The sequence below is a fragment of the Dryas octopetala genome, chromosome 2, assembly GCF_963921425.1.
Source record: "Dryas octopetala chromosome 2, drDryOcto1.1, whole genome shotgun sequence".
Classification (NCBI taxonomy): domain Eukaryota; kingdom Viridiplantae; phylum Streptophyta; class Magnoliopsida; order Rosales; family Rosaceae; genus Dryas; species Dryas octopetala.
In genome coordinates, this window is record NC_141367.1 from 24,413,302 (window position 1) to 24,430,639 (window position 17,338).

General features: G+C 36.5%; 3 protein-coding genes across 4 annotated transcripts; 2 read left to right on the forward strand and 1 right to left on the reverse strand.

Annotated features, from left to right (window-relative positions):
• The first annotated feature begins 523 nt into the window (after positions 1–523).
• LOC147294502 (Pectin lyase-like superfamily protein) lies at positions 524–3,818 on the forward strand. Its single transcript, XM_086230473.1, has 6 exons — positions 524–1,158; positions 1,381–1,548; positions 1,684–1,728; positions 1,834–2,041; positions 2,147–2,228; positions 3,048–3,818. The coding sequence occupies exons 1-6, from the start codon at positions 727–729 to the stop codon at positions 3,547–3,549; spliced, it is 1,437 nt and encodes a 478-aa protein (XP_086086599.1). The 5' UTR covers positions 524–726; the 3' UTR covers positions 3,550–3,818.
• Positions 3,819–4,332: 514 nt separating this feature from the next.
• On the forward strand, positions 4,333–6,491 carry EMB2786 (COMPLEX 1 LYR-like protein). Of its 2 annotated transcripts, none has more exons than XM_086230475.1 (5): positions 4,333–4,345; positions 4,530–4,595; positions 4,696–4,740; positions 5,819–5,916; positions 6,217–6,491. In XM_086230475.1, the coding sequence occupies exons 2-5, from the start codon at positions 4,542–4,544 to the stop codon at positions 6,299–6,301; spliced, it is 282 nt and encodes a 93-aa protein (XP_086086601.1). In that variant the 5' UTR covers positions 4,333–4,345; positions 4,530–4,541; the 3' UTR covers positions 6,302–6,491. The 2 variants fall into 2 exon arrangements, with proteins under 2 accessions (XP_086086601.1, XP_086086600.1); XM_086230474.1 differs by having other exon boundaries at positions 4,339–4,406.
• Positions 6,492–7,702: 1,211 nt separating this feature from the next.
• On the reverse strand, positions 7,703–12,351 carry LOC147294504 (HCO3- transporter family). The gene is made up of 13 exons (XM_086230472.1): positions 12,267–12,351; positions 11,451–11,669; positions 11,254–11,336; positions 10,885–11,077; positions 10,592–10,730; positions 10,208–10,373; positions 9,937–10,103; positions 9,680–9,853; positions 9,455–9,550; positions 9,172–9,309; positions 8,761–9,080; positions 8,358–8,628; positions 7,703–8,242 (listed from the first exon to the last, which is right to left on the reverse strand). Exons 2-13 carry the CDS (start codon positions 11,552–11,554, stop codon positions 7,949–7,951), a joined length of 2,145 nt encoding a protein of 714 aa, XP_086086598.1. The 5' UTR covers positions 11,555–11,669; positions 12,267–12,351; the 3' UTR covers positions 7,703–7,948.
• Positions 12,352–17,338: the final 4,987 nt, after the last annotated feature.

Here is a 17,338-nt window from a genome sequence, read left to right on the forward strand (position 1 = left end):
AAATACTTTTACGGTGTTAATATTATTCGTACCACATTTTTTAGTATCACATTCCCAATAAAAGTATCCTTATTAATACATGTATGGTCTACAATGTGGTATCTCTGAACACATCTGATTCTGCAGATGAAAACTTGGGCCTCAAAGCAGTTCACAAGCTGCTAAAGACGCAATTCCTCCCAAGTTCACCACAATATGCGTCATGTGTATGTGTGTGTGTCTATGAAAACATTAATTAGAAAGACAAAATGGGGATGAACTAGAATTCTAGCTGGACCACAAATCATAGAACCAAAACAAAACGAAATATATAGTATTAGAGATTGCCACACCAGACCAAATTCTGAAAGCCCCATAAAAACCTCCAACCCTTTTCCCAGAGACAATGATATTTTCTTTCTTTTTTTTTTTTTCCTTTTTCAATTCAACCTGAACTTGACACGTGTACTTATATATGCTGCATGAGAGCAGCATTTCACTGTGGAACTTTTAAGGCGAGTATAAATTAGAGCCTCTGCTTCAACTGGTCCTCTCGCCAGGCCACTTTATTTCAGGCCTCTGCTGCTAGCTCTCTACGAGTTAACTCATTTATTTTTTTCTTCTTTCCCATTTGCTCATTCTCATCCACAAGTTTCTGGAGTCTCTGAAAGTGCTTTTTGGTCATTGTCTCAGAGGAAGAAGACTAATTGGGACTATTATAATACTGTTCTTCAAGCATTGTTTCTCATGGAGCTCAGTCCCAAGTTTATATTAGTCTTATGGATTACAGTCCTTTTAGTCCAGAATTCAAGCAATGTGGAAGGAAGATCCCACTACCACAAGAGGAACAAAAGCACCCCTGCTCCATCCCCTGAACCTCCTCAAGAAGACCCACCTGCTCCTTCATCACCCCCCACCACTAATAATCCTCCACCTGTCCCCTCAGACCCTTACCCAGATGACCCCGGAAGTAACTCTAGCACTTCAGATTGTACATTCAATGTCATGGATTATGGGGCCGTCGGAGATGGCTCTGCTGATGACACTGCAGCATTCAGGGAGGCTTGGAAAGCAGCCTGTGCTGCAGAAAACGGGGTCGTTTTGGCTCCTAAAGATTATTGCTTCAAAATCACGTCCACCATCTTCTCAGGTCCTTGCCAGCCAGGACTAGTCTTTCAAGTAAGAAATTTTTCCATACAAAAGACTTGTTCGATCTTATGTTCATTTCCAGTATATTTTTCGTACCAATATTCTACTCATGTCCCAAACTACATCGTTTGATTCTATCATTCACTTTCTCGAAATCAAAACGACATCATTTTGGGCACAAGTACGATATCAGCACATAAAACATAAGCAGGGGATCATATTTTCATGAAATTTGGTCCAAATGTGAAACAGGTAGATGGGATTCTGATGCCGCCGGATGGGCCAAGCTCGTGGCCTAAAGGAGACAGCCATAAACAGTGGCTTGTGTTTTACCGACTGGACCAAATGACTTTCACTGGGACAGGAACCATTGAAGGAAATGGCCAAGAGTGGTGGGATCTCCCATGCAAGCCTCACAGGGTAATTAATTATTCACTCATTCATCTATAATTCAATATTAAGAACTATATATGCATCTGCTCCTATCTCTATTATTTGATGGAACATGTTTGTTCATTTACTAAATGCCTATATTTACTGTTTATGTGATTTCAGGGTCCCAATGGATCCACACTGCCAGGACCATGTGATAGCCCTGCTGTAAGTAAAATTACCCACAACCCAATTCAAGTATAAATTGAATGAAAGTGTAAATTCTGTCATCCTAATTCTGTCATCCTAATTTTGTTCTTTATTTTTTGGCAGTTAATTCGGTTCTTCATGAGCACCAATCTGGTGGTGAAAGGCTTACGAATCCAAAATAGTCCTCAGTTCCACATGAAATTCGATGGCTGTGAAGGAGTGCAAATTGAGAAGCTTTCAATTTCTTCACCCAAGCTTAGCCCCAACACAGATGGGATCCACATAGAGGACACAAAGTCTGTCGGAATATATGACTCGATGATAAGCAATGGTAAGAAATGAGTTGCCTTAATTTGTACATATCAAACTGGCAGTTTTTACATTGAATTATTATGTAATTTAGATCTAATGATTAATTTGAACATAATTTAAACAGGTGATGACTGCATTTCAATAGGAACAGGGTGTGCCAATGTTGATATAATGGGTGTCACTTGTGGGCCAAGTCACGGGATCAGGTACACTATTACTTCTTAATAAACTTCACTCTTAGGCTGCTACCTACCAATTCCAACCTTCAATTTGCATTCAAGTCACTCTGTTTCTCAACCTCCAAAAGGATCCTTCTTAACAGTTTGGAGGGCTTTAGCTTTTACTTTTTCAAACGGGAACTACATGAATTACTTTTCTAAGGTCCCCATGGTCAAAACATGAAAAACAATCCTGCTTCAAACCACGTACATTCTCTAACCACATATATGACAGTTGATGTATTTATTAATACGCAATTATAATAATGATCCAACAAGTAAACCACACTTAGTAGTCCTCAATCACTTGCTACATAAGGCGAATTGCTAATATGATCCCTCTAGCATCACTCAGTTTCAATTACTTTACACTCGTATGTCTATGAGGGCATTGAAATTTCACTTTGCCAGCACCTAATTTGGCCATTCTATATATTTTCCAAACCTCCATTTGCATTTAAGTCACTCAGTTTCTCAACGTCCAAAAGGGTCCTTCTTGGCAGCTGGAAGGGCTTTAGCCTTTAGCTTTACATTTCAAACAGGAACTACATGAATAACTTTTCCAAGGCTCATAGTCAAAACACGAAAAACAATTATGTTTCAACGAGTAATACTAGATAAACTACATTTTCTGACCACATTATATAATAGTCGATCATAACAACTGATTGAGCAAGCTAGTAGCCCCCACTTGCTACATAAGACATCCTGCTAATATGATCCCTTTAGCATTACTCGGTTTTAATTAGCATTGAAAAATTTCACATTCCCATCACCTAACTAGTCTATTCTACACATTCTCTGCAGCATTGGGAGCCTCGGCGTCCACAACTCCCAGGCCTGCGTTTCGAACATCACAGTCCGCAACGCAGTGATAAGAGAATCCGACAACGGGGTCAGAATCAAAACCTGGCAAGGCGGGACGGGGTGCGTCTCAGGCATCCTTTTCGAAAACATTCAAATGGAGAATGTCATGAACTGTATGCTGGTAGACCAGTACTACTGTCTATCAAAGGCCTGCCTGAACCAGACCTCAGCAGTGTACGTGACAGACGTGACATACAGAACCATAAAGGGCACGTACGATGTGAGGAGGCCTCCGATTCACTTTGCTTGCAGTGACACAGTGGCTTGCACAAACATCACACTCTCAGATGTTGAGCTTCTGCCGCATGAAGGAGAGCTTGTTGATGACCCGTTTTGTTGGAATGCTTATGGGACTCAGGAGACTGCGACTATACCCCCCATTGATTGCTTGCAGGAGGGGGAACCTCAGACTGTGAGAGAGGTGTCCCAGTATACTTGCTAGGATATATAATATATGATTGATTTTAGTTTGGGTTATGTTTCATATAGAATTTAGTAATTTACTGTATAGAGCCCAAGCTAGCCCATTGTGTGTAATGGGTCTTGATTATTACTTAGGCTCCTAGCTTCATCCCTATTTGGGTTTTATTTCCCTTATTGTGTGATGCGATTTACGAAATGGGTCTTGTTTTTTGGCCCTAGCTAGCTTCAATATTGTTGTAATGAGATTGGTGGTTGCTTACATGTATTGGTAGTTACTATTTATGGATTTACATTTATGAAATAGTTAATAAAAGGATGGTTTCTCACTCTCTCCTGCGTAATTTCTAGCGTATATATAGAATCAACATCCATGATTCAGGTGGCAAAAAAAGAAAAAGAAAATCCATGATTCAGTGATGAAATGATGAACATGAAACAGGTTATAGACTAGACATTTCAATATTGAACTTCCTCCCGTATATAAATATATGACTTTGGTTACTATGTGGGATTTTTTGGCAATTACATATATCAAAATTACCTTAAAGCTCTATACGATTATGTTTAAAGCATTGAACATATTGTTTTGGGCGCCTCTTCATGGACTGTCAATTAGTTTTGGGTTTGAACGTTTGATTAACTTGTATATAATACCGGAGAAAACAACCCACATGTCAAACATAAGAGGGAAGAGTCACACTCTCACGTTACACAATAAAAATGTACATAGAAATAAACGAACGACATGTCGTTTAATGAGGCACCCCTTATTAGCACGACCGACGACACAAAAATCACACACTCACAAAGCACAGGTAACAAACACTATGTCTCTGACTCTCTGCCGCTACAGCTGACTGATTGTGTTGCATACTTGTTCGTTTCATTCTATGAATTTATACCTTCCATTTGAGCGATTATTTGTTGTTTGACAAATTGCCTCTCTGAATTACTTCATTGCCTGTGGATTATACGATTGAGATTGGGATTTTTGTTTAGGAAAAGAAGAAGATGCCGTCTCTGCAAACCGCTCTGCCTCCTGAACTCGCCAACAATGCCATTAGAGTTAGTACCGGAAATTTCTTCTTTTCCTTTGCATTTATGTCAAACAAATAATCATTTTGCTTCACACTTTTGTGTTTAAATGATTTTTTTTTCGTTGCAGCTCTACCGCGAGTGCCTTCGAAGAGCTAAATATGTTGGTCATCGGGTATGCACATTTCTCTCTCACACACACATATGTTTGTTGTATTTGAAATGAGATTCAACTCAAGCTTAGCTGAATATCAATCATACATGGCTGTAATGAAGTTCACTAGTCGTTGCCAATTTGGGTCCTTTTGGGTCAGTCTTAGAAGTTAGAACCATGTGATGTCTTTGCCTATTTTATTTTCTTATGGGTACTGTTCTGCTTCTGCACATGTTCTTGAATGCCTACCTCAAGTTCCAGTTCATATTCCCAACTAAGAAAGTAGAAAAATTTGGGTCTTCCTCAGGTTCATGAAGAGGGACTTATGTAGGAAGATAACTTTAGCCAATGTGTGATGGCATTGTCTACTTGCAGGCCAAAATAAATTAGCATTTTACATCTAAATGAGTCCTCAGTGCTATTATCTGAGATAGGATTTCTGATAGAAGATTGCTCTGGCAAACTTAGACAAGGATTGAACATTGATGGACACCTTCATAGCCATAGAAACGTAAAATCTTATGCCTTGAAGTTTTGACATACTCTCCACCTCTGACTTTAAATTGTTTATTCTGGCCGAGCTGTAGTTCAAGGGTTCTCAATCTCTTGCATTGAATTTCCAGACATAACTTTTACTTGGAAAAAAATTTTCAGTAAAAGTTTTGTTCTTCCTAATTTTCCAAATTATTTGGCAATGATTTCAATTTTCTTGGAATGGTTTGTAGAAGGAAATACCTGTAGACTAAATTCTAATTGATACTTTGAGTTTTAAAAAACTTTGCCTCCTAAGTCAGAGAGGCAAATATTATAATTGAAATGGAATGCACCAAGCTATTCTATGTGGCTTATTTTAAAACTTGGCTTCCAGGAAGTGATTTTCGAAGAATTTTTTTTTTTGATGTATATCTTTCTTGATTTTAGGAAAATTGATCTTCCACCTGGAAAATTGGGCTTTCCTGAAATTTATTCTTTTCCATTGCTTTTCCAATGAAAAAAATGCAGTATTAGTGCACATTCAACCAGTCTATTAAATTAGTCCACGCTTATTGAAAAATCTATAAGAATTTAATTTTGGGGTTTTGTTTTGTTAATGATGCAGCAAAACAATACAGAACTTGTCGTGGATATAGTGCGGCAGCAATTCAAAAAACATATGCATGAGACAGATCCGGAAAAGATTCAGAAATTCAAGGATGAGTAAGTAAAGAGCATTTGTGTGCATGTTTTTAGTATACAAGGGATTTGCAATGTTATGGGTGTCAATGGTCATTATATTTTTAGGGACCAGATCCTTCCATTTATGTTTGGCCTCAATTAATTTATTTTTTTTCCCCTTTCTTCCATATTTTGCTTCATGGATTAATTTGAAAGGTAATCGGATGACCATTTTTTAGAAATATCTGGGCAAACACTTGCATGCAGACATGCATTTCTTGTTCTACTTCTTTGATGGAACCCATGCATTCAAATTTTTAATCTGTCTTTCTTGATTTTCAGCGCTGCAAGGGGACTTATAAATCATATACTATTTGAGTCTGAGAGGATATCTGGTCGTAAATTCAGCAAGAGTCCTACTTCCTGAGATTTCAGTTTGTTGTATGGGATGAAGTTTTTGCAGTAAAATAAATGATAACAATGTAGGCTTTACTGCTCTAATGCTTGTTTGTGATTTGTGAATGTTTTATGCCTTCGGAATTTGCAAGGTGGGCTTTTTGTATACCAATAAACAGACACTGAAGCAAACAATAAACCTTTACTGGTTGAATTATAAATTTCCTAACCCAACTTATAACTAATCATCATTATACGTTTTCAAGGTACAATACAGTTAAATATGGTAAAACAATGTAGGCTTTGATACTGTAAAGTCTGTAATGCATGTTTATCATTTGTGAATGTTTGATTCATTTGAAAATTTTGAGGTGGGCTCTTGAAGCTTGTGTACTATACCAATTTTTGGACGCAGCTGCTTCTCTGCTGCAACACTGACAAGAAGATTGGCAACTGGGACCCTGAGTTAAGATGATTGATTATAATCTCAAAGGTCGAAGTATTACTCTTTATCTTTGTCTATATAATACCTGGGCTGAAAGAATTAGCAGGGTTGATTGCAACAAGTTTCTAACAGAAGAGCAAAAGTAACTCCAGCAAATTATAATGAGAAATGTTAGTAATGATAAGCTAAGGGGCCTACACTCCTCGTGAAGTTATGTAGAGAATGTTTCCCACTAAGATCCCTAGTCAAAATGTTGTGAAAACTACAACACACAGGACCAAAAGAAAACTACAACACAGCCTCATTTCACTCACTACCATTGAAGACTAGGGACCCAGCACACTTCCTATCTTGAAGGTTTAACATGAGAGAATTATAGCCACTGCTTTACCTGTCCATCTTACTTTGCCTCTCCAAATTTGTAAAATGATTCTTTTGCTACAGTTTGTGCCATCGAGCATCACCAATGTCATCCTTTCCCTCAAAAGAAAAAGAAAAAGAAAAAGAAAAGAGATCGTTTGTAACAGTTCAAATGTTGCTCACTTGCTCTAACCTGCACTGAGAAAAAACTTTTGTTAAGGTATGGAAGGTGTATTTGTTGTGTTGTGTGCATTGGATATTGGATGCCAGATTCTAGACACCACTACTACTGATGCATGCCAAACTCATGATTCATCCATTGCTACCATTATTAATTTATTGCCATGAATGTTAGGTAGTCTTCTGTAGGAAATTTTTTTGCATACAACGAGTGTGAAGGGCACAGTGTACGTCTATTGTAAGTGAGAATTTCTCCTTCTGTAGATAGACCTGCATTTCTTTTTCTTTTCCTCTTTTTAATTTTGAAAACTAGAAAGGGAATAATTTGCGCTTGGAAAAAAAATGGCCGTCAATACGTGTAAAATTTCTTCATTCTTGGCCAAAAACGAGAAGTGTAAAATTTCTTCATATTTAATACTCTTATCATTGGCCAAAAAAAAAAAAAAAAACTCTTATCGATAGAATTTGGGGTTACTACTTACAAAGTTACAAATCACCTCCCATCAATACATTTCACAAATCCAAAATACTTTACAACAATAATGGCCCACATTTAGAATCAAGAAGGTAAAAACAGGGGAAAAGCCATTGCAGACTTCATGCATGTTCACAAAACTAACCCCCACTTCTCTTTAGTAATTTGACTATAATTTGCAGGCAGTACTTGCTCTATTTATATCTGAGTTCTAAGTTTTAACCACACTTTCCTAAGCCAGATGACCTTGTTACTCCAGTCCTTGGACTAAATTGTCCTTTTCCACCATTCCGAGGACTTTGCTCACCTCTCAGCTCACCTAAACGAGGACTGTATATCTTATCTGAGAACAGTGGACTCTGTATACTTTTGAGTTCCTTGGATGGTGTTGTAGTGGAGCTTGTCACTTTAGGACTGCACACATGCCTTATCTCTCCCCGGCTTCTAGTGATTATCCCATCTAAAATCTCTCCATCATCGGCGAATGAAGCTGTCCTACTCATCTCCCTCTCCTGAAGTAGAACACATTGAGTATACAAGACATATAAACACATTAAGCAGATTGCAGACATTTTTGTTAGGAACTAGTATGTGTGAGAGAAGCTGAGAATCAGATTGGTAACTTACAGTTGCAATGTTGAATGATGGTATAGCAGGTGCTTCTTCATACTCCGCGGCATCTAAATCTTGAAGGTGTGCCCCTTTGAAGAACTTGGGCAAAATGTACTGTCTAACAGGAACCAGAAGCATGATCATTAATGGGAAGAGAACCCCAGCAATAGGAACCCATGTAATTCCAAAACAAACAAGCAAGTAAGCGGTCTGGAAAAGTGTGAATGCTGCAATTGTCTTGAATGGTACTGTTTCGACAAAAGTGGTATGGTATTCCTCAAGTACTCTGAACAAGAAAATGAATTTAGTTCTATTAAATTTTTTGACAAGTTTAGGAGACAAGTCAAACCAAATGAAGAGTGCATTAGGAAAAAAGAGGCAGGAGGCAAGAGGCAAGAGGTAAGAGGCAAGAGGTTACTTGTATCTTCTACTTGGAGCTGTGAAGAGCAATAGAATCCTCTCCCAGAACTGGTTACCCGGTAAGCTTTCAACAGCCATGAAGGCAAAATAACCCCAGAGTACAGATGTTGGGATCTTCTTAAGGAAAGGCATGGCTGCAACACATCCTCCCACAAAAGTAGCTTGAAGCAGGTTGCTGAGCCTCTGTTCCTTCACCTCAACGGGCAATAAATCATCAATCTCCTTCTCAACATCGAACACTGTCTCATCAACTGGGGCATTTATGTTCCCCATGCTTGAAGCCATTTGGATAGTTGAATCTTTCAATTCCTTTAATCCCTGTAATGCAAGGTTGAGCAGTGATCAACATTGTTTTTCATATGAATAAACAAAAGAAGAAAAACGGGTACAGCATATGAAGTCATCATACCCGAGCTGAAGGTTCCTGGTATATTAATGGGGTTTGCATCTGTTGATATGCTTCTTGCATGCTTCCATATACTTGCCCCAAGCTTGCATTGTTCTTCATACTTTTCCTTGCTGTTGCTACAAGTCGATTGCGAAGTAACTGCAGCAGAAGCAAATATCATTGTAAAGACAATATAAATCAGACAGCAAGAGTGGGTGGTTGGGAGTGTGTCAATATGTGCATCCCCATGTTCTGAAAACGTCAAGCAGAACAAGACTTCATTGATTGTACTTCATATACCTACCTGATGCTTTAGTGTGGCCAAACTTTTAGTATGCATTGGAGATTGTGGTATGACACCATTGGCTGGAGGAATGCCTATGAGACCACATATTATGACCTGTCATGTAAGACCTCTCAATCTCAGAAAAAATGAATACCAGGTGCCATTTGTTTCGCAGCTGCTGAACTTCTAGAAGGGGGGGAATTATGCAAAAAGTGAAAGACGTTGAGAAGGGGATCTGCATACCATGAATCCCAAAAGAAGTAGATCATAATGGAAAGAAGGTGGTTTCCTCAGATTGAATTCTTTCTGCTGAGCGAGTTGAGAAGCTACACTGTGGTCAAAATAGTACAGCACTGCAATCATTGTTGCTGGAATGAAAGCTCCAATTATATAAAGCACTGGCACATTTAGCATGTCCTGTAATTTTAGCAAAAACCATTAATATCCTCATATGTCAAGCTGAAAATCATAAAAAAGACACATCAATCATGTAGCAATGCCTTGATGACAGTCCAATTCTCATATGCTCCTGGTGACCATGGGTTTGGACTGAAGAGGCGCCTTGGAATTCCTTTTGGAACACTTCCAGCTGGTATATAGGAAACAGCGGACCATATCAAAACCATCAATGGCACACCATAATCTGCTAAGAAACCTCGTAGCCACCCTGTGAGAAGGAAACATTTAATTGGATTAATCTCTTGTCAGGTAATGCAAACTTATAGTTATGCAACTGTGCGTGTGTACATAACTCCAAATTAATAGACTCACCAGACCCATACCGCCAAGATCTTGCTTTTCTACTTCTTAACGAAGTAAGTATCAGGCCAAATGACAGAACCAAAGCAAACATCCCATTTGCAAATCTCCATGAAGGTTGAAACTGAATTAACCTTGGGTTTTCTCTTTCAGGTATGCGAAACTCAGCAACAAGTCCCTATAAAATACATTTCAGAACTATAACTTGAAAAACTTTGGAACTAATCCACCTGTGCAATCTATGAACAGTATAAACTACCAAAAAGCAAACCAAAAATTCACAGACTTCAAGTAGTTGGTCCTTCTTAACATAAATTCTAATGCACTAGTGAAGTAAAGAAGCAAATTTTTGCTAAACCAAAAAATATAGGGATAGAAAGAGATCGATGTTCCTACTTTGATAGCTTCCTGCATGAAAAGCATTGCAATAAGAAGGCCAAATAACTCCCCTGCAAGACGAGTGAATCTGTTTATAATGGAGCAAGCCCCTAATATAGCCAGCAGGAACAGCAATATTGCAGTCCACAAGCACACCCTGCACATCAAATAAACATCATAAAGGCAGATTCAAAGTCCTAAAATGAGTCGGCCAAAAAACTCCAAAAAAAGATAATCCAATAAAAGAGATTCATGTGGACAGAAAAAATCACAATATCAATCCATTTGTTAACTCAAAGAAAAGGTGATACCATCCTGTCCATGCTAAAAAGAGCTTTGATCCCAAATCCGGTCTATCTTTAGCAAATTTGAACATAAATGTATACATAATCACAGTCGGCTCTGCAACTCCAAGAATCAGCAAAGGCTGACCCCCAATGATTGAGTGTATAATTCCACATAAAGCAGTAGATGCTAATGTTTGAACTGCTGTGAGAACCCCATCTGTAAACACCAGAAATGATGCAGAACCATAAATTTTGAAATGCATAATGTGTAGAAAGATAGATTTTATACTTATTTTAATAATAGCACCATTTTCAATTCTGACTGTAAACCATAAGGCACTCAATGGAAAGTGAGTACCAAAAACTAAACAATCCCGGAGTATAAAATGTTACCTGTTTCTCTTTCCAATTGTTCTCCAAATGAAATAACTGGAATAGCTGATGCAAAAAATATATATGTGGTGGGCGCCAAAATCCTGAGACAATTAAACAAGTTATCAAGATAGAATTATGTTCTAAACAAAATTGAGCAATAGTTACAGTTGCTTCGATACAGTAAAGTATAATATGATACTAAGAAAACGATATACCTGAAGCCTGCCTTGAAACCACCAGTCCAGTCTTGCTTGTAACACATCAACCTCCCTTGAAGATCATTCCTGATTCCGCGAAATGGTACGAATGTCTCTTCCATGGTTTCACTTTCTTGAATTCTTAAGCAATGATACTAAATCTCAAAATTGTAGACAAGGAACCAGTCCTTACAAGAGGTGGGCCTTGGAAGAACTGACAGTATGACAGTATCAAATCTACATTAAAAAAAAAAATACAGAATCGATGTGCAACATCAGTAAATAAGCTAAATCAAATAAATCTTGATAGATACTATGTATTTTTTCTATATAAGCACAACCCATAATCAAAAATCTGAACTGCATTACACCATATAGTCCTAGAAAGATTGGACAGAAAGCTTATTAGCATGCCAAGCTTCAAACCCAGAAGAATATATAATACAAAAAAATATTCAGAATGAGAATGGCTTTCATTTAAATTACAAAAGGACAACTCTTTTGGTTGGTTTTACCTTCAAACAATGAGGACGCACGGAAGGGTTGTAAGCAATGCTCGAAATATATAAACTTGAAAAAGTGCTGAGAAGGCAATTGTAGATTTGATGGTGATGGTAATGTGGGTCAAAAGAGAGTGGAAAGGAACATCACTATCAGTGCACTACAGAAAATAAAAGGGAACACCCACCCCCGCCTCCCCCCCCCTCCACACAAAAAAAACCAAAAAAACAAATCTAAGAGGCCCCTATAAAAGCTGACTATCAAGAAAGTAAATGTAAATAAATACATGCAAAGAAAGAGATTCAAAGTAGATGCAAAATATGGAATACTCACCAAACTTTTTTTTTTTGGCCACTGGAATACTCACCAAACTTAAAAGTTCTGATAATGGGAAAAGAGAGAAAATGTAGCTGCTTTAATTTTTCTGGCTTTTAAAGGAGGGTGCTTTTCTGTGCGAATGTCTGTGTGACTCAGTGACTCAGTGTGTGTGTGTGTGTGTGAGAGAGAGAGAGAGACAGAGAGACAGAGACACTGAGACGGTCCAGGACAAGCTGGCCTGTAAAGCAGTACCCAAGCAGCTTCTCTTAGGTAGTATAGTATAGTTTTCCTATAATAGCAAGATTAGTATATTATTTACATTTTTTTTTGGGTCCATTAACGTAGAGGTATTAGCACCTAAATTTATTAACCAAAACCATCCAAAGCCACTTTCTTTCTTTGCGGGCCAACTATCACAATTCTATTATTCCTTTGCGGACACCACATCCACTGGATCCCCGCGCTACAGTAAAGCTCATCTGCCAGCGCATTGTTTTGACGAAAATAGGGATAACAAAAATTAAAAATACCTGCCGTGTCCTCACCAGCTGCAACATGCCAAAACACTAATAAACTGAAACTGCAAGTCAGCAACTCCAATAAACTGCAGTTTCAACTCTAATAAATTGCAGTTTCTGCAGTTTCAGTTCACTTACAGTTCCAGAAACTGCAGTTTCAGTTCACTTGCAGTTTCAGAAACTGCAGAAAGTTCACTTGTAATTCCAGAAACTGCAGAAAGTTCACTTGTAATTCCAGAAACTGCAGTTTCAGTTCACTGTAAACTGCATAAACTGCAGTTTTTTATGCAGTTTCAGTTCACTTGCAGTTTCAGAAACTGCAGAAAGTTCACTTGTAATTCCAGAAACTGCAGTTTCAGTTCACTGTAAACTGCATAAACTACAGTTTTTTATGCAGTTTCAATTCACTTGCAATTTCAGAAACTGCAGAAAACTGCAGTTCTAGAAACTGCAGAAAAATGCAAAAAACTGCAGTTTGACTTAAAATGGCATAAATGCATAAAGAGAGAAGATGAACGTGAAGAGAGAAGAAAGAGAAAGACAAAAAGAAAATAAAATGGCAATTGACCAGATTTCAAGATAAGCCAGCTAGCTGCAACTTACCTTGTTATTAAAAAAAACTAATTGGTGCACTAGAGAGTAAAAACAATAAGTAAAAGGTACCTTAGAATAATTAATTTTTTTTTTTTTTTGCCATAGTATATTATTTACATTTGAATATTTTATCCCAGATATAAAAAATATATATATATATCTGTTTTTTATTTTATACTGTATCATTATCGGATATGGAACAAAATGGGATGTATGCAGTGGTGCATTAACTCGCCTAATAACATAACAACAATTACTTGCTTAGAGATGTCTTCCTCTAAATCCTCCTCATACTTTTATCATTTTATGGGATGTCCGAATGAATAAGGAATTAGAAAAAACAAAGGATAATAATGCAACTGATTTTATGGGTGTAGAAATCATGTTCTCGCGATTCGATGTCATTCTTCTTTATTTGTGCAACGCTTTAGGTTTTATTTGGTTTGCATAAATTATTAGGAAATCAATTTTTATGTATTTTTCAGAAGAAAAGAAATACAAAATTGTTATTAATACGTTTAGTAATTTTGGGAGATTTTCATTTCCATTCTCATGTTCAGTTTGTGTATTAATAAAAAACAAAAATTCCTAAGTTTTTCAATCATAGTCTTATTTATTATAATATATTTACTCATAAGGATATGTAATATAATTTGATATTTTCAATTGTAATAGAGGCCATTTGATCTTGAAATATTATAATTAATGATGTCCCATACTCCCATGGGAAGGGAAAATGAGACCCAAGTTGGGTGAAGGGTTTCACTTTCTCTCTTTTGGAGCATCACATTTTCATAGAGTATAAATTGTTTTTACGAGACTGTACTTATTAAATATGAGAATAAAATTATTTTCTTATTTCCGAACCTCTAATTCGCGAACAAAACACTAGGAATGTCCATTTTTGACCTTTTTTATAGTTAATAAATTAAATAAGATTTTTCTATAGAATAAATAAGAAATTATTGGGTTAGAGTTTGACTATTACTCAACATAAATTAAAAAATGATGCGACCGGTCAACTTAAATAATATACGGATGATATTAATATCAAATTTAATTAAAAAAAATGGTTAACTTGTATTATGTAAAAGGAATTTCTGATTATTTGAGGGTATTAAAAGTTAGATTAAAATTGTTAGTATTCATAAATTGGGTAGACCTTAAATCTTTTTTCAAGACTTAAGATCACTCGTTTTTTTCAGTTATGTTAGATTATTATAGTATGTAAATTACTTGTTTTCAAGATTAGATTGTTGTCGGAGAAATGTTAAGTGAATTGCTTATTTTATCTTTGGAGATTATTCAATCGATTAGATTATGACTTAAACAACACTTTTTCAGCTTTGGGAATGAATGCCAACAAAATGAATGATGCGGCACCTTGTAAAAAGACTCTGGATCTTTGTTCATACTTCACATCTAGCTGGACACAGCGATTAGGCTAGCGTAACAGCCACTGCCCGTGACCGTCAAACAACTTCTCTAGATTGGCTCGGCAACACAACACAAGACTGCCTCTTTTTGTATTTAGTATTGTGGCCCAAAAGGAAGATGTATGATCTGAGCTCAATGATGAGTAAAGTTGACTTGCAATGTGGGCCATCGATCGCAATCATAGTCAAGCTTCTTCGACTTACTGTTACTGACTTACTGCCATTTGGTATTATGGGCAGATGACACTTTTTGCCTAAGGCCCGGTCCACAGCCTTTGAAGCCCTTGGCCCAGATGAGAAGACTTCATTCTTCTTCTTTTTTTTTTGGTTGGAAATATGATAATTAACTTGATGAGAAGACTAGTCACCTTTTTTTGTTTAATAATTAATTAACAACTATCCTTCATCAAATTTCAACTCATAACCTCATTTCGACAAAGATTGTCAAGGAGATTGAGTGTTATCCACTAAACTAAATGATCGATCATTAATGATGACTAATAGACTTCAATAATATTTAAGCATGCCGAGAATGAAATTGCATTTATAACTCATATGTCATGAACAAATGATGTATGTGAATAACTATTTTCTTGTCAAAAAGTGTGATAAGATAATATGACAACAAGTTGAGATGTTTATATTAATCAGATAAATTTTTATTTGAATATGTAGTGTAAATTGAAAATTTAATAACATAAACATAAACATGTAATATTGTCTAACAAATGGATATCTAGTAACCTCCTTTCAAGACAATAATTTCGGTTTTGCAAATTACATGTCTCATGCCCAATGGACCTTAGGTTTTTGGATTTCTTAGATTCTTACATCTAATTGGAAAAACACAAAAGCAAGTAAACGAAGTGGGAAGACTACCGGAGGAGCATTCTTTTTCCTGCATTTGCTTTTTGGCCCATTTCATTACCAAATGAAAAATGTCAAAAATTAAATGTACAAGTTCCCACTTATCACTTATGAAACCTACAAATTTCCTTTTATGATGGATTAGTGCATCATGCTTATGGGTCCCCAGGGGACGTAATGTATACTCCTCCTTTTGCTTCTTTGTCTTCAGCACTATCATTGCCCATCATTGCAATAATGAAGACCAAATGTTCAAAAATAACAATGCTTCTCCATCGGAATATTGTATCCACAAGTCCTAATAAAAGTAATTTAACCATCAACCTTAGCCAAAAAAAAAAGAAAAAAGAAAGTGATAATGCATTGATTATCTGTTTTTTTTCAGAAAAGCCAAGTTATGATTATCAATCATTAACTGTTTGAATAGTGGCTACCACTTAAATTCATTGAACACAAACTCCAGGAATTTATTGGCAATGAGTATAATAATCTGAGGAAAAACTTTCCTCTAACAAAATATGGTTGATTAGCTATTCTAACTCATTAACATGATAACACATATGCTATATTTGATCACATAAAATTTTCTCTAATTTTAAGATAAAACTTATCTCATAAAATGTCAAATTAGTCACTATTACTGTTATAGGTAAGTTTTTTGTAATAATTATAGACTGAGGCATATAATATTCTAGAGAGTACAAAGACTCACATGTCAAAGAACCTCATATGTTGTGTGACTTGTGTCATGTGTGGAAGTTCAATTATTGCCTTCTGTCGGTTCTTTATCTATTTTTATTATGTATATATGACCTGTTCCAAAATCAGAGACTACATCAAGGTCTACTTAATATTTGTAGTTTGTACTTCACATATGGTTGCATGTATTATGAGATTTACCCTAAGATCTTGTACTTAATGAAAGAATAAGAATAAGCCGTGAATGGTAAAATGGTATACCATTTTTTAAAAAATAGATATCATGCCATATACAAGAAAAACCCAACTACACCTAATGTACACAATGAGTCTCTCATATACGTACATTATTCGGCACATGATTAATGAATGTGAGAGACGTTGTACACACAATGGGCGTTGTATACAACAAGTATAGGTCCAAGTATAGGGTAATTTTTCTCGCCATAGACAGATCACATAATGCATGAGAAGTACAGTGGAGGGACCTTTCGGAGGTACATGATCCCTTACTCTTCTAGTTTTAGCCCCAACAATGACCAAGCCAACTTGTTCCTTGAAGGGACTGAGAGGCGAATGCAATAGCAAAGTCTCGTCATGGGGATTGCAATCTTAATGATTTTGTCTCGCACAAAACTTCAACCTACCTTTAAGTCTCAGCCATGAAAACTTTTTAGGACAAAAGACAAATTAAACCCACCCAAATGTCAGCAAAAGCAGTTCTAACATTTTGCCCATGCTGAGGATTGACCAGCAAGTAATTCACAACCAGAAAGAAAGAATTGTAGATATTAGATGATTAGTTCATAGCAAATTGTTGCCATATAAACACATTTTTAACTCTTGAATTTTGACCGATTCACTTTTCTTCTACTAGAATATATATTTTTCACCATAAGATTTGTTTGTATGAGATACAAACACTGTATCATAGACAAACTCTAGTTCATATGCTTATCCAGTCTAGTTTGCT